The following is a 15,310-nucleotide window of genomic DNA, read 5'->3' as shown; positions in this document are numbered from 1 at the left end:
TGTTTTGTGGTCTCCTGAACTTGTCCTGCCTGAATGCCAATGGCCAGATGTGGACTCCTGTCCTGCTATAATCTGTGCTTTTTCTTCATCTTCCTTTAGTTGGTTTTAGCCACATGGTGCTGAAGGTGGTTCCCCTTCTGCCAAGCACTCTGACTGGCAGAGCTGAACACTGGAGCTGCTAGCCGACCTGTTTTTTTTCACGGGTAAAATCTTCCCACACGGACAGTGGCTTATTCAGCTTAACTCTGCTCACTGGCCTGGTGTGGACGGGAAGCTAACCCATGCTTTGCATTGTGATTTGAAAAAATCAAGCCTATTTGAGCTGGGAGGCCAGTACAGGCTTTGCAGTGCACGTACTGCAGGACCCACTGTACACTCTTTTCCTCAGCCTGGTGAAAAGCCCCTGGATTTTGGAGCAGCAGTGGCTGATGTAAGGCTGCGCTGCCCCAGGTGTACTGGCAATTCAGATGACAGCGGCTGAGAGGATAGTTCTTGGCAGCAGGGAGAGCTAGCTGTGTGTGAAGGTCATTTCTGCTGGTGTTTGTAATAGTGTCAGCCTTGCCTTTGAAAGTTGTTTTCCCTCTTTCTCCTGATCTAAGTGATAATCAAATGTCACTAGCCTCTTTCCAGAGCCTTGTGCTCATCGCAAGCAGCACGTCAGCTAACAAAGCCTACAGCGGTCTCCTTCCACAGCTCATGGACAAGAAAAATTTCATTCTGCCTCTGAAAAATGCAGTCTTAAACACCGGAACCTGAACTGGAACTTAAAAATGGGCCAATTTGAAGAATATGGGGATGTGGCAGGGATCAGCCCTTCATCTGGCTGTGTTTTTCCTCCCAGGGTAAGGGACTAGCCAGGACAGGCACCTCTGAAGTCTCTAAAAGGAGAAAGTTGAAGGAGGAGCTTGCAAGCCCAAGTGCCGTACTGCTAGAGAGCCCAGACAGATGGACTCTCGTTGTCTGGGCCTGCTGAACATGGAGAGCTCATCTGGAAACAAGGCTGGCATGGTGAGGCGTTTCCCTGTCAGGACTGATAGGAGCACAGAGAGTGGATCTGCTTCTCCAGGTGGAGTGGGGCTGATGGCAGAGAGGGGGCTTCCAGAGCCATCGAGCTGTTGGCAGTCTTCTGAAGAGTAACGGCTTACATACTTGGCTGCAAAACTGATTGCCACCTTGTGTGGGTGAGTGCCAATGGTTAAATTCAGTGCAGCAGTCAGTGCTTGAACTGCTGGCCTTATCCATGCTTAGAGATCTCTCTTCTCACAGAGCTGGCGGGTGTGTAAGGGTTTGCCTACACAAGCTCTCATGCCTTTCCCAACTGTAAAAGCCCCTCAGGCTGCTTTGTCAGCCCTGTCCTACTCGTGCCCAAACTGTCTTGGGAGACACAGGCACCCTAAGGGGTGCCACAGGGAGCCTGTCATCTGTGCTTCCCTGGAGAAAGGGCTAGTTGGGAAAAATCACTTGTCCTAAACCTTGGTAATGGTGCTTAAAGTGAAGCCTTGATTTGAGTTAGGGGTAAAACTTTGCTGGCTTGCCCAGCTCTTGAGCAAGGATACTAAGAGCAGAGACAGGACCCCGGCTGGTTGACCAGGTAAGTATGAATTGTCCCCTTGGGGTAGGGAGGGTTCCTTCCTCAAACTGCAACTCCTTCCTTCCTTTCAGCTCCCTTCCATCTCAGCCTTGCAAGTGTGGAGCTGTTATTAGCCCAGGTCCTTTACCAGTTTTGGAGCCTGCTTCCAGGTCTCTTACAAGGTTCTTGGAACAGGGCGTCTCCTGCAGAAGACTAAACCAACTAAGCCATCAATAAATTAGAGCTGTTGGTAGTTTCAATTCTGATGTTTGGGCTTCAGGCTCTTTTCCTGGCAGGTTTAAATCTGTGGTGGTGATGGATTGCTCCCTAAAGAGACTTGAATATCTCGCTGGTTTTTTTCCCCTTCCTTTCTTCAATCCTGATCAAGTGGGTGGTGTTAGGGGTGAGCTGCTGGATGGCACGGCGCAGCAAAAGGGACTAAGCCAGACAAGTCTGATGCACCTCTCAAAGCAGAGGGGACACAGCTCGCTGGGGCACAGCCGTACCTCTTTATTATTGGATAATATTGGATAACAAGTATCTAGCAGCGTCATGGGAAAGGATATGGTTTAGGAAAGATAACAAAAGGACAGGACTTGTTGGAGCTCAGCAGCAAACATTGGGCTATTTTGTATTAAGTGGATAACCCAGTTAATTGCAGCCTGTTACAGCCTGAGATGCCCAGCTCTATAGGTGAGGACTTTTGGCTTTAAAGACATTGGTAGCATGATTATCGCTGCTGTTATTGAAGAGTCTCTGGCCAATGTTCCCAGACAGCTCCCATGTGGGACATTTGCTCTATGTGCTGTTCTTGATGCTGTATTGTAGTTATTAGAAAGTATTGTATTTTAATAAAGAGACACTTTATAGAGGAATAAACTTCTAGGTTTGGTTGCTGCAGGCTCAGTTCTCTCTCCCTGTAGCACTGTCAGATCATACCACATCCATTCAAGTAACTGCAGCCCTTGAGGCAGATCACTTCCAGCCCTGCCCAAATTATGATCTCACAATTATTTGCCCAGAAATAAAATCTCTCCCCTAGCTCTTTCCCCTGGCCAGTAAGATGGAGGGGAAAAAGGACAAGAATAGCCAGGAAATGTGTGTTAAGCCCCCCCTTTTTTTCTCCTTCTCCCCCATTCCCTCCTGTCCTGTCCCCCTATCCTGTCCCCTTCCAGGGTACTTGGTAGAAGGCTCCTAGGCAAGAAACTAGGAAAGGGCTCTCCAAAGCATGCTGGTGAGGCTGACTTTCCTTATCTGTTCATTTCTCTGATACTTCTGCTTCTTTCACCAGAATCCTGCTCTTTACAGGACTCCTGAGCACTTCTCTGCAGAGAACTGGTCTCAGACCATCTCACTTAGTGAGCAGGTTTCAGCTGCTGTAGTAACTGTCGCTGCCATCCTTAGCAGGCTTAACCAGCCATGCTGGAGTTGATTCCGTGCAGAAACCCGGAGTCACTCTGCTACGTTCTTTCAGCTGCAGCGACTGAGAATTATAGGAGGGGGTGACAATTATCTGAAGTCCTGTGTTTCCAGTCTCCTGCAGAGAGATTAGTCTGCCAGTGTCCACAGTCCTCAAGGTGGCCTCTTTTCTGCATCAAAAACAGAGCTTTCTGCAAACACCTTAAGGAGGGACCAGTTCAATCTCTGCCCCTTTCCTTTCACAGAGCAGGGCATACAGGAATGGCAAGGAAGAGGGAATTGGACTGTAAATCAGGACACTGTTGCATGTTCATTCTGACAAGCTTCTTCAACGAAGTTACTTCATGTTCTTGCATCCCTTTTGGAGCAGAGGAAGCTGCTGCCAGAGCCCAGGGTAAATAATTCACTAAGAGAAGTGAATATATTTATGAAGAGTTAGTTAAAAGGCTGTGCTTCTGTCATGCCTACTTTCAGAGTTGTCGGCTGAGGAGCTCATTTCAGTGCTGTTTGTGGGGGGCAGTGGGGTGAAGCAGTGCCTGTGTGAGTGAAAGAGCCTTGTTAGCTTCAGATGCAGATGGAGAGTGACATGCGGTGCTGGACGGCACCACTGAGATCCTGCCTGAGGAGCTGACATTCCTGAAAAGAGCGCTTTATCCAGGCAGCAAGAGACAAACTGATGGGTCTGAGAGCTGGAGAAGGAGAGCTGAAAATGTAAGGACACATTCAGCCCTGCAAAAGGGTCCAGATGATAGTGCCCACACAGGTTTTCAGAGTGAGTGTGTGGCATGCAAAGCTGCTCTCTGTTCAGAGTGTGCGTTGTTGGAACAAGATAAAAACTTTGCTGGCTAGGGCCCAAAGCAGGATGGGGAAGGTGTGGCTAGGGCTGCAGAGCACCTGGATTTCATGGGACATGGGCGCTTTGCACCCAGCACTTTCCAAAGCATGCACAGTTCTAGCTGAGGTTCATGGTGACACCAAAGTGTGTGTTACTCCCTTCTCACAGAAGAGTAAATTCTCACATGGAGAGAGAAATGACTGTCAAAGCTAATAGACCAAGTCAACAGCAGAGCGCAGAGCCGAGTCCTGGTTGCAGAGGCTTTATGCTGCTTCTGCCAAAGGTGACCGGAGGAGAGAGGACAATAAACTACACGGGTAATTTTCCACCAGAAGCAAACAAGCCTCGCTGGCTGCTCTTTCCTTCCCATATGTTGAGATAAAGCATCCGTGATAAACACTAGAGTGCAGAGCCGTTTTTCTCCCTGTGAACTGTTACTGGTGTGCAGATGTCTGTGGAGACCAGCTGATGTGGGCCAAGAGGGGCCAGCTCCACCAGTTTCACAGCAGGAGTTGTTACCATGGTAGGGGAGGCTGCTTGTAAATTTTGGTTATCGAGTAGCAAACCGTGCCCCAGATGATGAAGAAAAGCAGGGAAATCATGCCTTTACAGCAGAGAAGCCCTGCTGAACTGCTTTTGACAACAAAAAAGTCCTGGTGGTACTTTATTAAAAAGTTTCCCTTTGTGAACAAGATGGGCTCTGCCTAGCCTAAGGCCAGGGCAGCAGTAGTGTCTGAGATGGTTGCAGCAGGAGAGCTAGCTAAACCTGGCAGAGTGGGTGACATGGCAGAGGGAGGGAAGGTGCCAGAGAGGCTTTTTCTTGCCTTCCTGGTAAGCTGCATCACGCTTCCGTGATCTTAATGTGCCCAGCGTGTGGCTATGCTTCCCCTGCTATATGAGCGACAGTCCCCTGCCATGTAGACCCTGCCGTAGGCTTTGGGACAGGGAGGGTAGCACTGTCCCTGCAAGTCCCTACTGTCCATTAGGCAAAGGAGCCACTGTGATGTCCCACAACTTTTGCTCATACCTTTCTTCTGGGAAGTAATTTCCCTCCTCTTCTCCTACTGACATCTCTCTCCAGAGAACTGCTGTCTTCTGTGAACATATCCATCTTGCTTCCCCACAGTCTCTGCACTCATAAATCCTTCATCTTCGTAGAGACGGTGTTTTAGGCTCTGCCATTGCCAAATCTGATCCTTAACTACTCCAGCTACCACATCTGATGGAGCAAACCTGGTTTTCATGTTACCTCTTTACTGTCATTTCATACAGAAACCTCTTCTGAAGGATGGAGAAATTTATCAGTTGCTGCTCTGGCGTTTACAGAGAGCTGGAGATCATGAACAAGTGACAGGATATAGCTTCTGCAGGAGAAACTGGGTAAATGAGTTTTCAATTTAAGAATCAGTGTCTTAATTTCAGATACTTTGTTCTGCCAGCATGGTGAACTCCCACTGTGCTTTAATACTTCAAATCACAGAATCGTATAGGTTGGAAAAGACCTTTAAGATCATCGAGTCCAACCGAAATGCTACAGCATCCATAATGCCTGGCAGTTCCAGAGTTACAGTGGGCTCTTAAACTTGCCCAAAACACTGATGGAAGGCAGCTGGCTCTGAGGGGGGGCACCAGCATCCTAGAAAGACATCAGTAGTGAAGTAGACAACACAAGTGTTGGCTAGGGATGTGGAAGGTAGGACTGTCTTGACATGATGTTGCGCTGTTCAGTATGTACAGAGCAGATGCTCTTGCTTTTACACCCTCTTTCCTGAAAGAGCTGCCTAACATTAAACTGAATGAGATCTGTTCCTCTTTGAGTGGTCTGCTGTGTTTTGGCTTGATGGAGGATCAGGATCAAGGTTAAGGTGGGGAGAGATCTTCCTCCTTCCAAAGAGAATGGGCTCAGGAAGCTCATGAAAACATCCTCGTCTTGGAATCCATCATGCCACCTAATGTATGAAAAGGGAAGCAAGTGGCATGTGTCGTGAAAGGGTGATTCATTATCATTATTTCCTGGCATATTGATTCTCCGCTTCGACAAGAAAGCTCTGTCACACCGTCAGCCGGCGGTGACGGATGGCCCTGCCGCAAACGTGTCAGCAGCGCAACGCGGCGCCTGCTTAAACAAATGGCTGTGGGTGGGGGTAGGGGAGCAGCCAGGCGTGGGCTGCTCCGCTGGTAGCGGGGTGGTGTGGCTGCACGCCACTGCCCCTCTGGACCCCTGGAAGGGATGGCCGGCAGGTGCGGTCATGTTCTCGACAGGCTTTCCTTGTGGAAGGAGGAATGAGAGTAGGGACAGAGTTGGAGAAGATGTGACTCGAGCTGTGGTGAATGGGTGCGCAAGATCATTCTTCCTCCGTCTTTACCTTTCTGACTCTTAACATACAGGTAACCTTTGTTCTGTTTTATGTTTGGTCCCCCCCACCCCAGTGAATCTTTTACTTCTCCCTGGTTTGTGGCTCTCTGCCCCCATGCTTTCTAGAGCCAGTAGAACCATCCTTGTTTTAACTGGGACCAATGCTTTGAAGGTCAAAGCTCACTGTTGAACCTGGAAGGCAACATCTGTCTCTGGCCCTCCTTCCTGGGATCACAGAGACGTTATCCAACGTCACGGTTCTGTAAACCCTCACTTCTGAGCTTGCTTCCCCCTTGCCAAGCCACCTCTTTCTGAATTACGTGACAGAGCATCTCTCTCCTCCCTGTTTCCCAGCGTGGCTCAGTTCAGGATCTTCTCCATTATTTTCCACATGCCAATAGAGAGACAGATGTGGGGCACCAGGTGAAACATCTCAAAAACTTAGTGTCTTGCCAGGGATATAAGGAAGGGTTAAGCCAGAAACTCATTCTGAGCATCAGTTCCTCTTCCAGGAACCTACCATGATGGGGGGAAAAAAACATGTTTCAGCCTTGGACTTCTCCCCTGCCCCCCCCCCCCCCCCCCCCCAATAGCCTTTCTGCAGAGGCGAAGCTCATGTACAAAGACAGCATTTTTCATTTACGAAGGTGTTTGCTCTGACTCTGCAAAACAATCCTTAAACTTAGAATGGCTAAATTATTTTCACTGCTTCTCTGCAGCTCTGTTATGCTTCTATCAAAGCTCACAAAAATGTAGTTTTTAATATCCCCAGATTCCCATATTTTCCCCAAAGTGCTCTTATTGGGATGTGTGCTCATCCGTATTCATTCTTCTTCCACCTGCAAGAACCATAGCAGAGCTGCTCTATCTCTGAATCAACATCTGAGTTGAGCAGGACAGGCAGCAGTAGCTGTCTGCAAGGTCTGCTTTGTCTGAGAAGAGCCAGTGTTTGCTCCTCAAAGAGTGAGATGAGGGGTCTGTAGGGGAAGCAGTTGGACAGTGGTGATGAGATTCATCACAACTTTTCCTTTATGGCATACCCCCTCTTTATTTTTCCCCACAGTCTCGCTTAGCATCCTTTTTACTGAAGGATGTCAAACCTCTAGAGGAGAGAAATGAGACAAGTAGAAGTGTCCTCTGTGCCTTGTTGACTGCAAAGCCTCTCTGTGGTGTGTGTGTTTGGAGTGGTCTGACACCGTTGAAAAAATCAGGACAAGCAGAACCCTTGATTGCTTTTTAAGCACTTGTCTAAAACAAGGTTTAAAATAAAGTTTTCATGTAACCTACTAACAATCCATGGTAGCATCACTGTCTGCGTCGCTTTGTGATTCTGGGTGCTTTTGGTCATGGTATCTGAAGGTATTTCATCCCTGGAGCATGTTGCTTATACCCTCTGTCCTGTGTATAGAGGAACAGATCACAGATCGAGGCTTTTTTTATGAACCCATGTCTGGCTTCGCCAGGGTCCTTGTGGTGAAGGAACACTGTTGGACAGTTCATGTGGCAACTGTAGGTGACTTGAAATAGTGTAGTGTGACTCTGCCTTCAGCCTGCTGTCCCAGGTAGAGGAGGATGCGAGCAGGAGTTTTGCGTGTGCCTGAGGATCCTGTGCTGCCTCTTGTCTGCTCAAAGCTGCCTGTCAGTCAGAGTCTGTCATCTTCTTTTCATCTTGATTTATCATCCAACATAACTAGGTTTCAGAGTCTCAGTTTTGTGCTTGCCTCCTCCCAGGGACAGGCAGATAAATCTGGCATGCAAATGTTTTAACTCTCCAGTTCCAGGAGTGAGAAACTCTTCTGCCGGGGGGAGTGAGAGAAAACCCAGCCGCTGGGGTAGGACTGCTGTTGTTTTCTCTGGGGCCAGAACTCCGTAGGGGAGGCTTCCAGTTTACTCAGCACCACCTCTCAAGGATCATGCATCTGCAGAGCACCAGTGCTACGGCAGGGAGAGCACAACTTGCGTTGTTGGAAACAGTACCAGTTTAGAACTTGGTATTGGATTGTCAGTCCTTGTAACTTTAGCTTTTAATAGGTTTAATTTCTGAAAGAAGTATTTAAGGAAAAACAAAGGTGTCACGAATTCTGCCTTCTTAAGCCGTAGACTTCTATTCATCACTTAGGGAATCCACTGGAAACCTGATCCTTCAGTGCTCCCTACCAGAAAAACATGTGCTGGGGCAGAGGAGAGCCTGTGGGTCTCTAACTGAAGAGATGCTCTGAGGATGGGGTGCAAGCCTGGGGCTTCCCCTGAACTGGTCCTGTTAGCGCTGGTGCAGAAAGCGGGGTTTTGAGCCAATGGCAAGAGTGGGTTGGGGGATGGAAGTAGTTCACTCTTCACTCTGCTGAGTAGAGCAGATAGGGATTTACGGTCTCATGGGTAGGGGAAGAGGTGTGAGACTTCTGTGGTTACACCTAGTCTGGATACAGGAACTGCTCAGGATTGGGCCACAGAGGCCAACCACCTCTCCCAAGTGAGAGGGAAAGGAGTGGTCTCAGCATATTTCCAGAGCTGCCTAACCTGGTTTGTCTTGTTGCTCTGGGCACCTTCTCATCTTCCTGGTAGCCCATGCAAGCCTGGGGAGCGCAGCCGATGTCACATCACCTGGAACACATCTCTCTCAGGCTATCTTGCTCTAGCAGATATGGCTGGCAAGCGTCTCCCCTCTGGGGAGCAATGGGGGAGGCACAACAACTGTACCTGTGTTCACAGAACCCCTCGCTTGCTGGCTTGAGTGAAGGCAAGGGGAATTGCACACCCCCAGAGCAATGAGCTCTTGCTTTCCATAGCCCTCTGTGACTGCTCTTGGGTAAGTAAACAGAGCCCAGCACTCCCAAAGTGTCCTGGCCGTTGTGGTGCCGTGAAGGAATGGATCTGCTGTCATCAGTCCAGTGTTCATGGAGAGCTGTTAGACTTGCCCTGTCATTGGGAAACGAGAGGTTTCCTGAGGCAGCACAAGATGAAATGCAGCGCGTGGCTTGGTAAGAGCTCAGCATGAAGCTGGTGTTTGCCGCAGGAGGAAAAGGAGGACTGCTGTGAGAGGAGAAACTGGGTTTTGGAGAGTGCTGGGGGTGCGCGGGAGGCAATGTTCAGTTAAGGTTAATCCAGCCTCGCTGGGAACAAAAGAGGCAGCGTTCACTAACTGGTCTGTAACTATCCCTTCTGGTCCCGTCCCTGCCAGGGTTTCCCATCTCCAGCCGCCTGTGTCAGGCAGAGCAGTACTGGGCACAGAGCAAGCCAGTGTCCTTGTCACCCCACCGTGAGCCTGCCAGGCTCGCAGTGCCGGTGGCCAGCCTCCTATGGGCTTGGCTGCAGGACTGTGCTCTGCTCTGTTTAATTCCTCTGTATTTATATTTATGACATTCAAAGGTGTCCATAGTAGTAGTGTCAGCACTTTGTTATTTTTTTCATTACCTGATAATTCACGGCTCTGCTCCGATGCCTCAAACCAGTGCAGGAGACAGCTCTGTGCAAGCCACAGTGGCCCATCCATTGCCAGCACCAGACTGTAAATCTTGCTGCTTGCTGCCCTGCCAGGCAGGTTTTTTTCCCCTGTTCCTTGTTAACTCCAGCAGCTGATGATCGTCTTTCCCAGGTTGATGTGATTTCTGTGACACCAGAATTAGTTTTCTGCTGGTTTTATGTGCCATGCTAGGAATAACAGTCTAGCAGTAACTGCTTCTGGCTCAAATTTCCACCACTGGAGTAAATAAGGGCATTAGCCCAATCTCCTCAATTCATTTTTGTCCCTAGCAGGTTGCTTTTTGTGATAAGCTTTGTAAAATGTTGTTAGGCTTTTCCCTGACATAAGTGAAGGGTAGACGAGCAGACTTTGTGCCTAGAAGTGATGAATTTTAATAGCAGTCTTTCGGTGCTGCTTTAGTCCCTTCCAGACTGGCTTCTCCACCCTGGGATTAACTACAGACAGCCTGTTCCTCCTGCCCGGGAAATGGCTGGCTAGTTCTTGCTCTATCGTGCTTGACAGATCACAGGGACAGGAAAGCTTGGAAGTAGCTGCTGCTCCCATGCATCTGCCTGTGTACATAGGTGAGGTCTTGGAAACATCAGTCCAGTTGCAAATGTGTAGGAATATTACTGGGGTTGACTGCAGCCAGGTTTAATCCTTTCTTCCTTTAGAGGTCAAAGCTCAAGTCATCTCTAAGCCATGTCTAAATGGTGATATTTAGCCAAGGTGCGTGGCAGAAGCATCCATGGACTGAGACCCTTGAGGGCGATGGGCTCAGCCAGCCGTGTTAGCGTTACGCTTCTGAAGGGCCCAGAGCAGCCGTTTGCTAGGGGGGGTGGGAGGGTGAGTCCCTGCAGGAGGGAGACTGGAGGGAGATGCCTGCCAAAGGCAGGCCTGAGCCCACTCCCTTATCTGCTGACTAGCACTGAAAGCAAGTCGTGATTAATTCCTGTGCACCTTGCCTTTGATGTACCACCTTCTCCAGAGATAAGGAGATGCTCTTGTGGAGCAGGAGGGAGAGCTGGTGCCAAGACTGCCAGTGCCGATGGGAGGAGGGTCGTGGGGAGTGCAGACCTGGGCTTGACCTGAAACCTTCTCTCTCTCCAGCTTTCATCCTCATGATTATTCTGGCCCTCATCCGCATCAGCAGAGGCCAAGCTGAAGGTCACCCGTCCATGGCCCAGCTGTCAGGCATCCGCAATCTCTTTGGGGTGTGCGTCTACTCCTTCATGTGCCAGCACTCCCTGCCATCCCTCATCACGCCCATCTCCAAGAAGAAGCATGTCAACAAGCTCGTGCTGCTCGATTACATCCTGATCCTGGCTTTCTACAGCCTCCTGTCCTTCACTGCCATTTACTGCTTCCGCAACGACACCCTCATGGACATGTACACACTCAACTTCACCAACTGCAAGATCATCAACGTTGCCTTCATTCGTTACTTCCTGGGCCTGTTCCCTGTCTTCACCATCAGCACCAACTTCCCCATCATTGCAGTGACCCTGCGCAACAACTGGAAGACCCTTTTCCACAGAGAAGGGGGGACCTACCCATGGGTGGTGGATAGGATTGTCTTTCCTGCCATCACGCTGATTCCCCCAGTGCTGGTGGCTTTCTGCACCCACGATCTGGAGTCCTTGGTGGGCATCACAGGAGCCTATGCTGGGAACGGGATCCAGTATCTCATTCCGGCTTTTCTTGCGTACTGCAGTCGGAAGGACACTCAGCTGGTCTTCGGCAGCGGGACAGTTAACAAGCACCTCTCCCCTTTCCGGCACACCTTCTGGATTGTGTTCGTGCTCATATGGGGCTTTTCTTGCTTTGTGTTTGTGACTGCAAACATTGTCCTGAGTGAGTCAAAACTCTGATGTGGGGGTAGCGGCATGCTCCCTCCTGGGCTCCAGAGACTTCAGCATTTCAGCTCCCCCTCTGGGACTGTGGAGTGGGGGAGAGGCAGAAGTGGCACAAGTTAGACCCCATTTTGGGTGTGGATGGAGTGGACTCAGCCTTGTTACAATCCTGGTTCTCAGACCCGCTATACAAAGCCCTGGGGCTGAGCCCTTGGCAGCCTGCACGATTAACCAGTGTCCAGCCATTTCTGCCTTCAGCTCTGTTGGAGCATCACTTTCTCCGTCCCTACAGTGGCTCTCTGTGTGCTGCAGGTCTCAGCACACAGGAGAGCAGACAGCCTTGGCTGCTCACTACGCCAATCGGCTAAAAGTCCCTTCTCCCAAAAGCAGGGATGTGCTGTGCAGAATCTGTCAGGAGTCTGGGAGAACTGAGTCTCTTCTTTCTGCTGAGACCCCTTCAGACCAATCTCCTGTGCCAGCTGAGGGAAGAAATTAGGGTGGGAGCAGACCTAATTCAGAAGAAAATAATTTTGTGCTCTGTTACATTTTCTTTTTCTAGAGGCATTAACCTGTTTGTGCACCATGGATTGCCTGGGATCTGGGATCTTGTGCTTAGAGCTGGATTTCTCCAGCCCAGGAGTTCACATTCACACTTCTCATCCTGTTCTCCTGTGCTGTGGAGCCCCAGACAGACAGAGCAACGCCCCTGCGCATGCAGGGATACAGCTTTTTGCCCCTGGAAGGGAAACTGCAGCCTTGCTTCCCTCTGCTCCTGCATGCAGCTCAGTGGCTTCAGCTGGCAGAGCCCTTCTCCCTTTCTCACCTTTGCATGGGGCTGGTACAATCAGCCAGACCCTGACTCCAGTGGTCAGGATTCGTGTGGGCTGGGGAGGTGCTAATTAACCAGTCCTGACACGCGTGAGGCCTGCAAGAGTTCTGGCTGTGCACGCTGATGCGTTTCCAGCCGCCTGCGCTGGGTAATTAGCCTTGAAACAAGGTGGGTGTTAACTCAAAGGAATGGGCTGGTGCCAGGAGGAAGCGGCAGTGCCCTGGCTCAGCCCTGCCTGCCTGCGGGAGCAGAGCACCCAAGTGCTATGGGGGAGCAAAAATTAAAACCCTGCTGGAACTGGGCTTGAATTCCCCCCCCCTTCTCTTTCTGTACAGGGTTAAGGTGGGCTTTGGGCTGGTCCTGCTCAGCTTATCTGAGAATTGGGCTGCCTGTTACCTTAGGCAGCCAGTGCTCTAGGTGAGTCTCTGCTTTTGAGGCTACTGGTGGTCACTATAATACCACACGGTGACAAACAGCACTGGGTCCTGTGCTCTGAGACCCTTGGACAAAGATCATATGGGTTTTCCTAACAAAAGGAGGAACTTTAAAAGTTTTCACTTGAAATATTTTAACACCCCCCCCCTTATTAAAGCAGGTTCAAAGCCAGGTGCATGTCACTTACGTTAGATCCTCTTGCCCTCTGCACTTGCTGCAGTATTAAGTGTCGCCGCTCACTAAAGCAAGCTTTGAACTGCAGCTCTTTTTAATCAAGCTCTGTTTTCAAGTAGGACTTTCTGGTTTCCATATGACCTGAAGTGCTCCTCCTTGGGGAATATGCAAGTACCTGGAGCTGTATAAAAATACTTCATGGCTTTTAAAGCAAAACCCTGCACCTCTCGAGCCTGAGCACCGCTACTGTGTCCTTGCTGAGCTGCTTGGAGAGGATCCGGGGAGACTATTTGCCTCCTCTCCAGCTTGATCCTAAACAGGCATTGGCAGCCCTTGCTAGTGAGTTTAAACATCCCCAAGTGCTCGGGGGAAGCTGATGTGGCATCTTCAGTGCCAGATTAACAAGTTATTTTACAGGTAGCTGGTGCTGGTGTCTCGTTTTAGGAAGAGGTAGGTTGGAGGGCAAATTCATGGGGCAGCTGAGCTGGGAGCCACTTGCAAGGCAGCTGGGAGCTGGGCAGAGCCTGAGGGAGGAATTTAATGCTGATGGATGAAATGAGCCTTTGGAAAGCTGGAGAGGCTGTGGGGGCTGTTCCTCTGCACAAGTGCACAGGTGTGGGTTTATGGAGGGGGCTGAGGCCTTTCCTACTGCACTGCCTGCCCTAGGCTGCCCGTGCTTTGCGAGGCACTTGGCTCAGCCTCCATCCCTCCAAGTGCCCATTTCAATCTCTTGCCTTCACATTTCATTGCCAGTCAGAGAACAGGGCTGTTCGCTGTTATTTCATCTCCTCTCATCCTCTGTTCCCCTTTTAGGGCTGCCCTTGCTCTCCCTCCCTTCCTGCCCCTGTTTCATACAAGGTAGCCTCCCACCTGCCTTGCCTGGGGTGGGAGGAGGGAGGGAGGGAGCCCAGCCTGGCACACCCCCTCCTGCCATCTCTTACATTCAAAGATGTGCCTTCTCTTCCCTGGCCTGGGTGACCACCTCTCCTTGGCACAGTGTGTGGCAGTGACTTCTAAGGCACCTTACCTCTAAGAGCTGCTTGGATCCAGGTTTTGGCTGCAGTGACATGGTGAGGGCTCACATCCTGGCCCCAGCCTTTGCCGTGGTACCTTACTGAGAAGGACTCTGGTCCCCAAGGGCCATGGGTGCTTTCTTAAATAAATAACCACCCATTCCCAGACACCCGCTGTCCTTGCATGGCAGCAAAACAAATCTATCCAAGGAATCGGGGTGATTAACGGAAAGAAGCTCTACTGCAGAGAGAACATTTTTCATATAAAACATGACATATAAAACATGCCTTAAAAATTACTGGAGAAAGTGGGAAGGGGACAGCTCAGCAGAGCCAGCGCTGGCTGGGGGGATGCTGGGTGACCCCAGCTCAGTGTGGGGCAGGAGCTCCCTCCTCTTGCCCATCACAAATGAGTCTATTTTTTTGCAGTTGTTATCAACACTAACAGTTCATTATTACAGATTCTCGTGTGATGCTTGTCCTGACTGTAATTAGTTTTCAAAAAATGGGATTAAAAACAATAAAATGCACATTATACATCTGGTTTAGTCTGGCTCCTTTTTCTACCCCCTCCCTCTTCTCGTGCATGCACTGAGCAGCTATTCCTGGAGGGGATGGCCGTGACTGATGGGGCTGCAAGGCCAAGGAGAAATGGCAAGCGGAGAGGCTAATGGAGACCCTCACCTCTTCTTCTCTATTAGCCTCCTGCAACTCTGGGTGGTAGCTGCAAACTCAATTGAAACATCTGTACTTTCCCCTTCTCAATTACGGCTCCTTACACTTAAAACCAAACAAATTGAATTGCTCTACTGCCTCAGGCTGCAAAGGCAGTTTCTGCCAACAAATTTATTATCACCATAAAGCGCAGCTTGATTTATGTTAAAATATTAAAACAGATCTTTATGATGGAAATAAACACTTTCTGCTGTGATTCTCTCAAAGGACCTCACAAGCAGAGGAAGATTTCGGGGCTTGGGCCGTAAATCTGAGATCAAACTGGCATCGGGGATAGATTCACTCTTTTGCAGCACTTCGAAGAGCAACGGCCAGGGAAGGAAAAATAAAAACCTCCAGCCTGAGAGACAGGTTTAGACAAGGCTTGAACATCGCCAAGGAGCAGTGTGTCACTTGGGGGGGGTTTAGCTGTTTACAGGTTTGTGGAAAGGTGCTCACCGGACTTTCCCCTGCAGGGGTTTCGGCAGCCGGGCCCTGACCCCAGGAGCTGTTGGCAGCTTGGGGAAGGGCACCTGGCCACGGGGGCTCAGTCGTGGGGGCTGCCGGCAGCCCAAAGCGATGCCCAGGCGGCTTTGTGCTGGGGCAAAGGGCTGCTTCCACTGGCTTGGCAGCCAGCACCCAGCTGGCACCT

General features: G+C 50.1%; 1 protein-coding gene across 3 annotated transcripts in view; it reads left to right on the top strand.

Moving 5' to 3' along the window:
* SLC38A12 (solute carrier family 38 member 12) overlaps positions 1 to 14,487 on the top strand; it is a 45,423-nt gene extending 30,936 nt beyond the window's left edge. For all 3 annotated transcript variants that reach the window (XM_075518633.1, XM_075518630.1, XM_075518631.1), the window contains exon 10: positions 10,751 to 14,487. In XM_075518633.1, the coding sequence (XP_075374748.1) occupies positions 10,751 to 11,511 (761 nt within the window). In that variant the 3' untranslated portion in view covers positions 11,512 to 14,487. The remainder of the gene's footprint in view (positions 1 to 10,750) is intronic.
* Positions 14,488 to 15,310: the final 823 nt, after the last annotated feature.

The sequence above is a fragment of the Mycteria americana genome, chromosome 16 (genome assembly GCF_035582795.1).
Source record: "Mycteria americana isolate JAX WOST 10 ecotype Jacksonville Zoo and Gardens chromosome 16, USCA_MyAme_1.0, whole genome shotgun sequence".
Taxonomy (NCBI): Eukaryota; Metazoa; Chordata; class Aves; order Ciconiiformes; family Ciconiidae; genus Mycteria; species Mycteria americana.
Note: the sequence above shows the minus strand (reverse complement) of the source record. Positions and strands in the feature narration are given on the sequence as shown.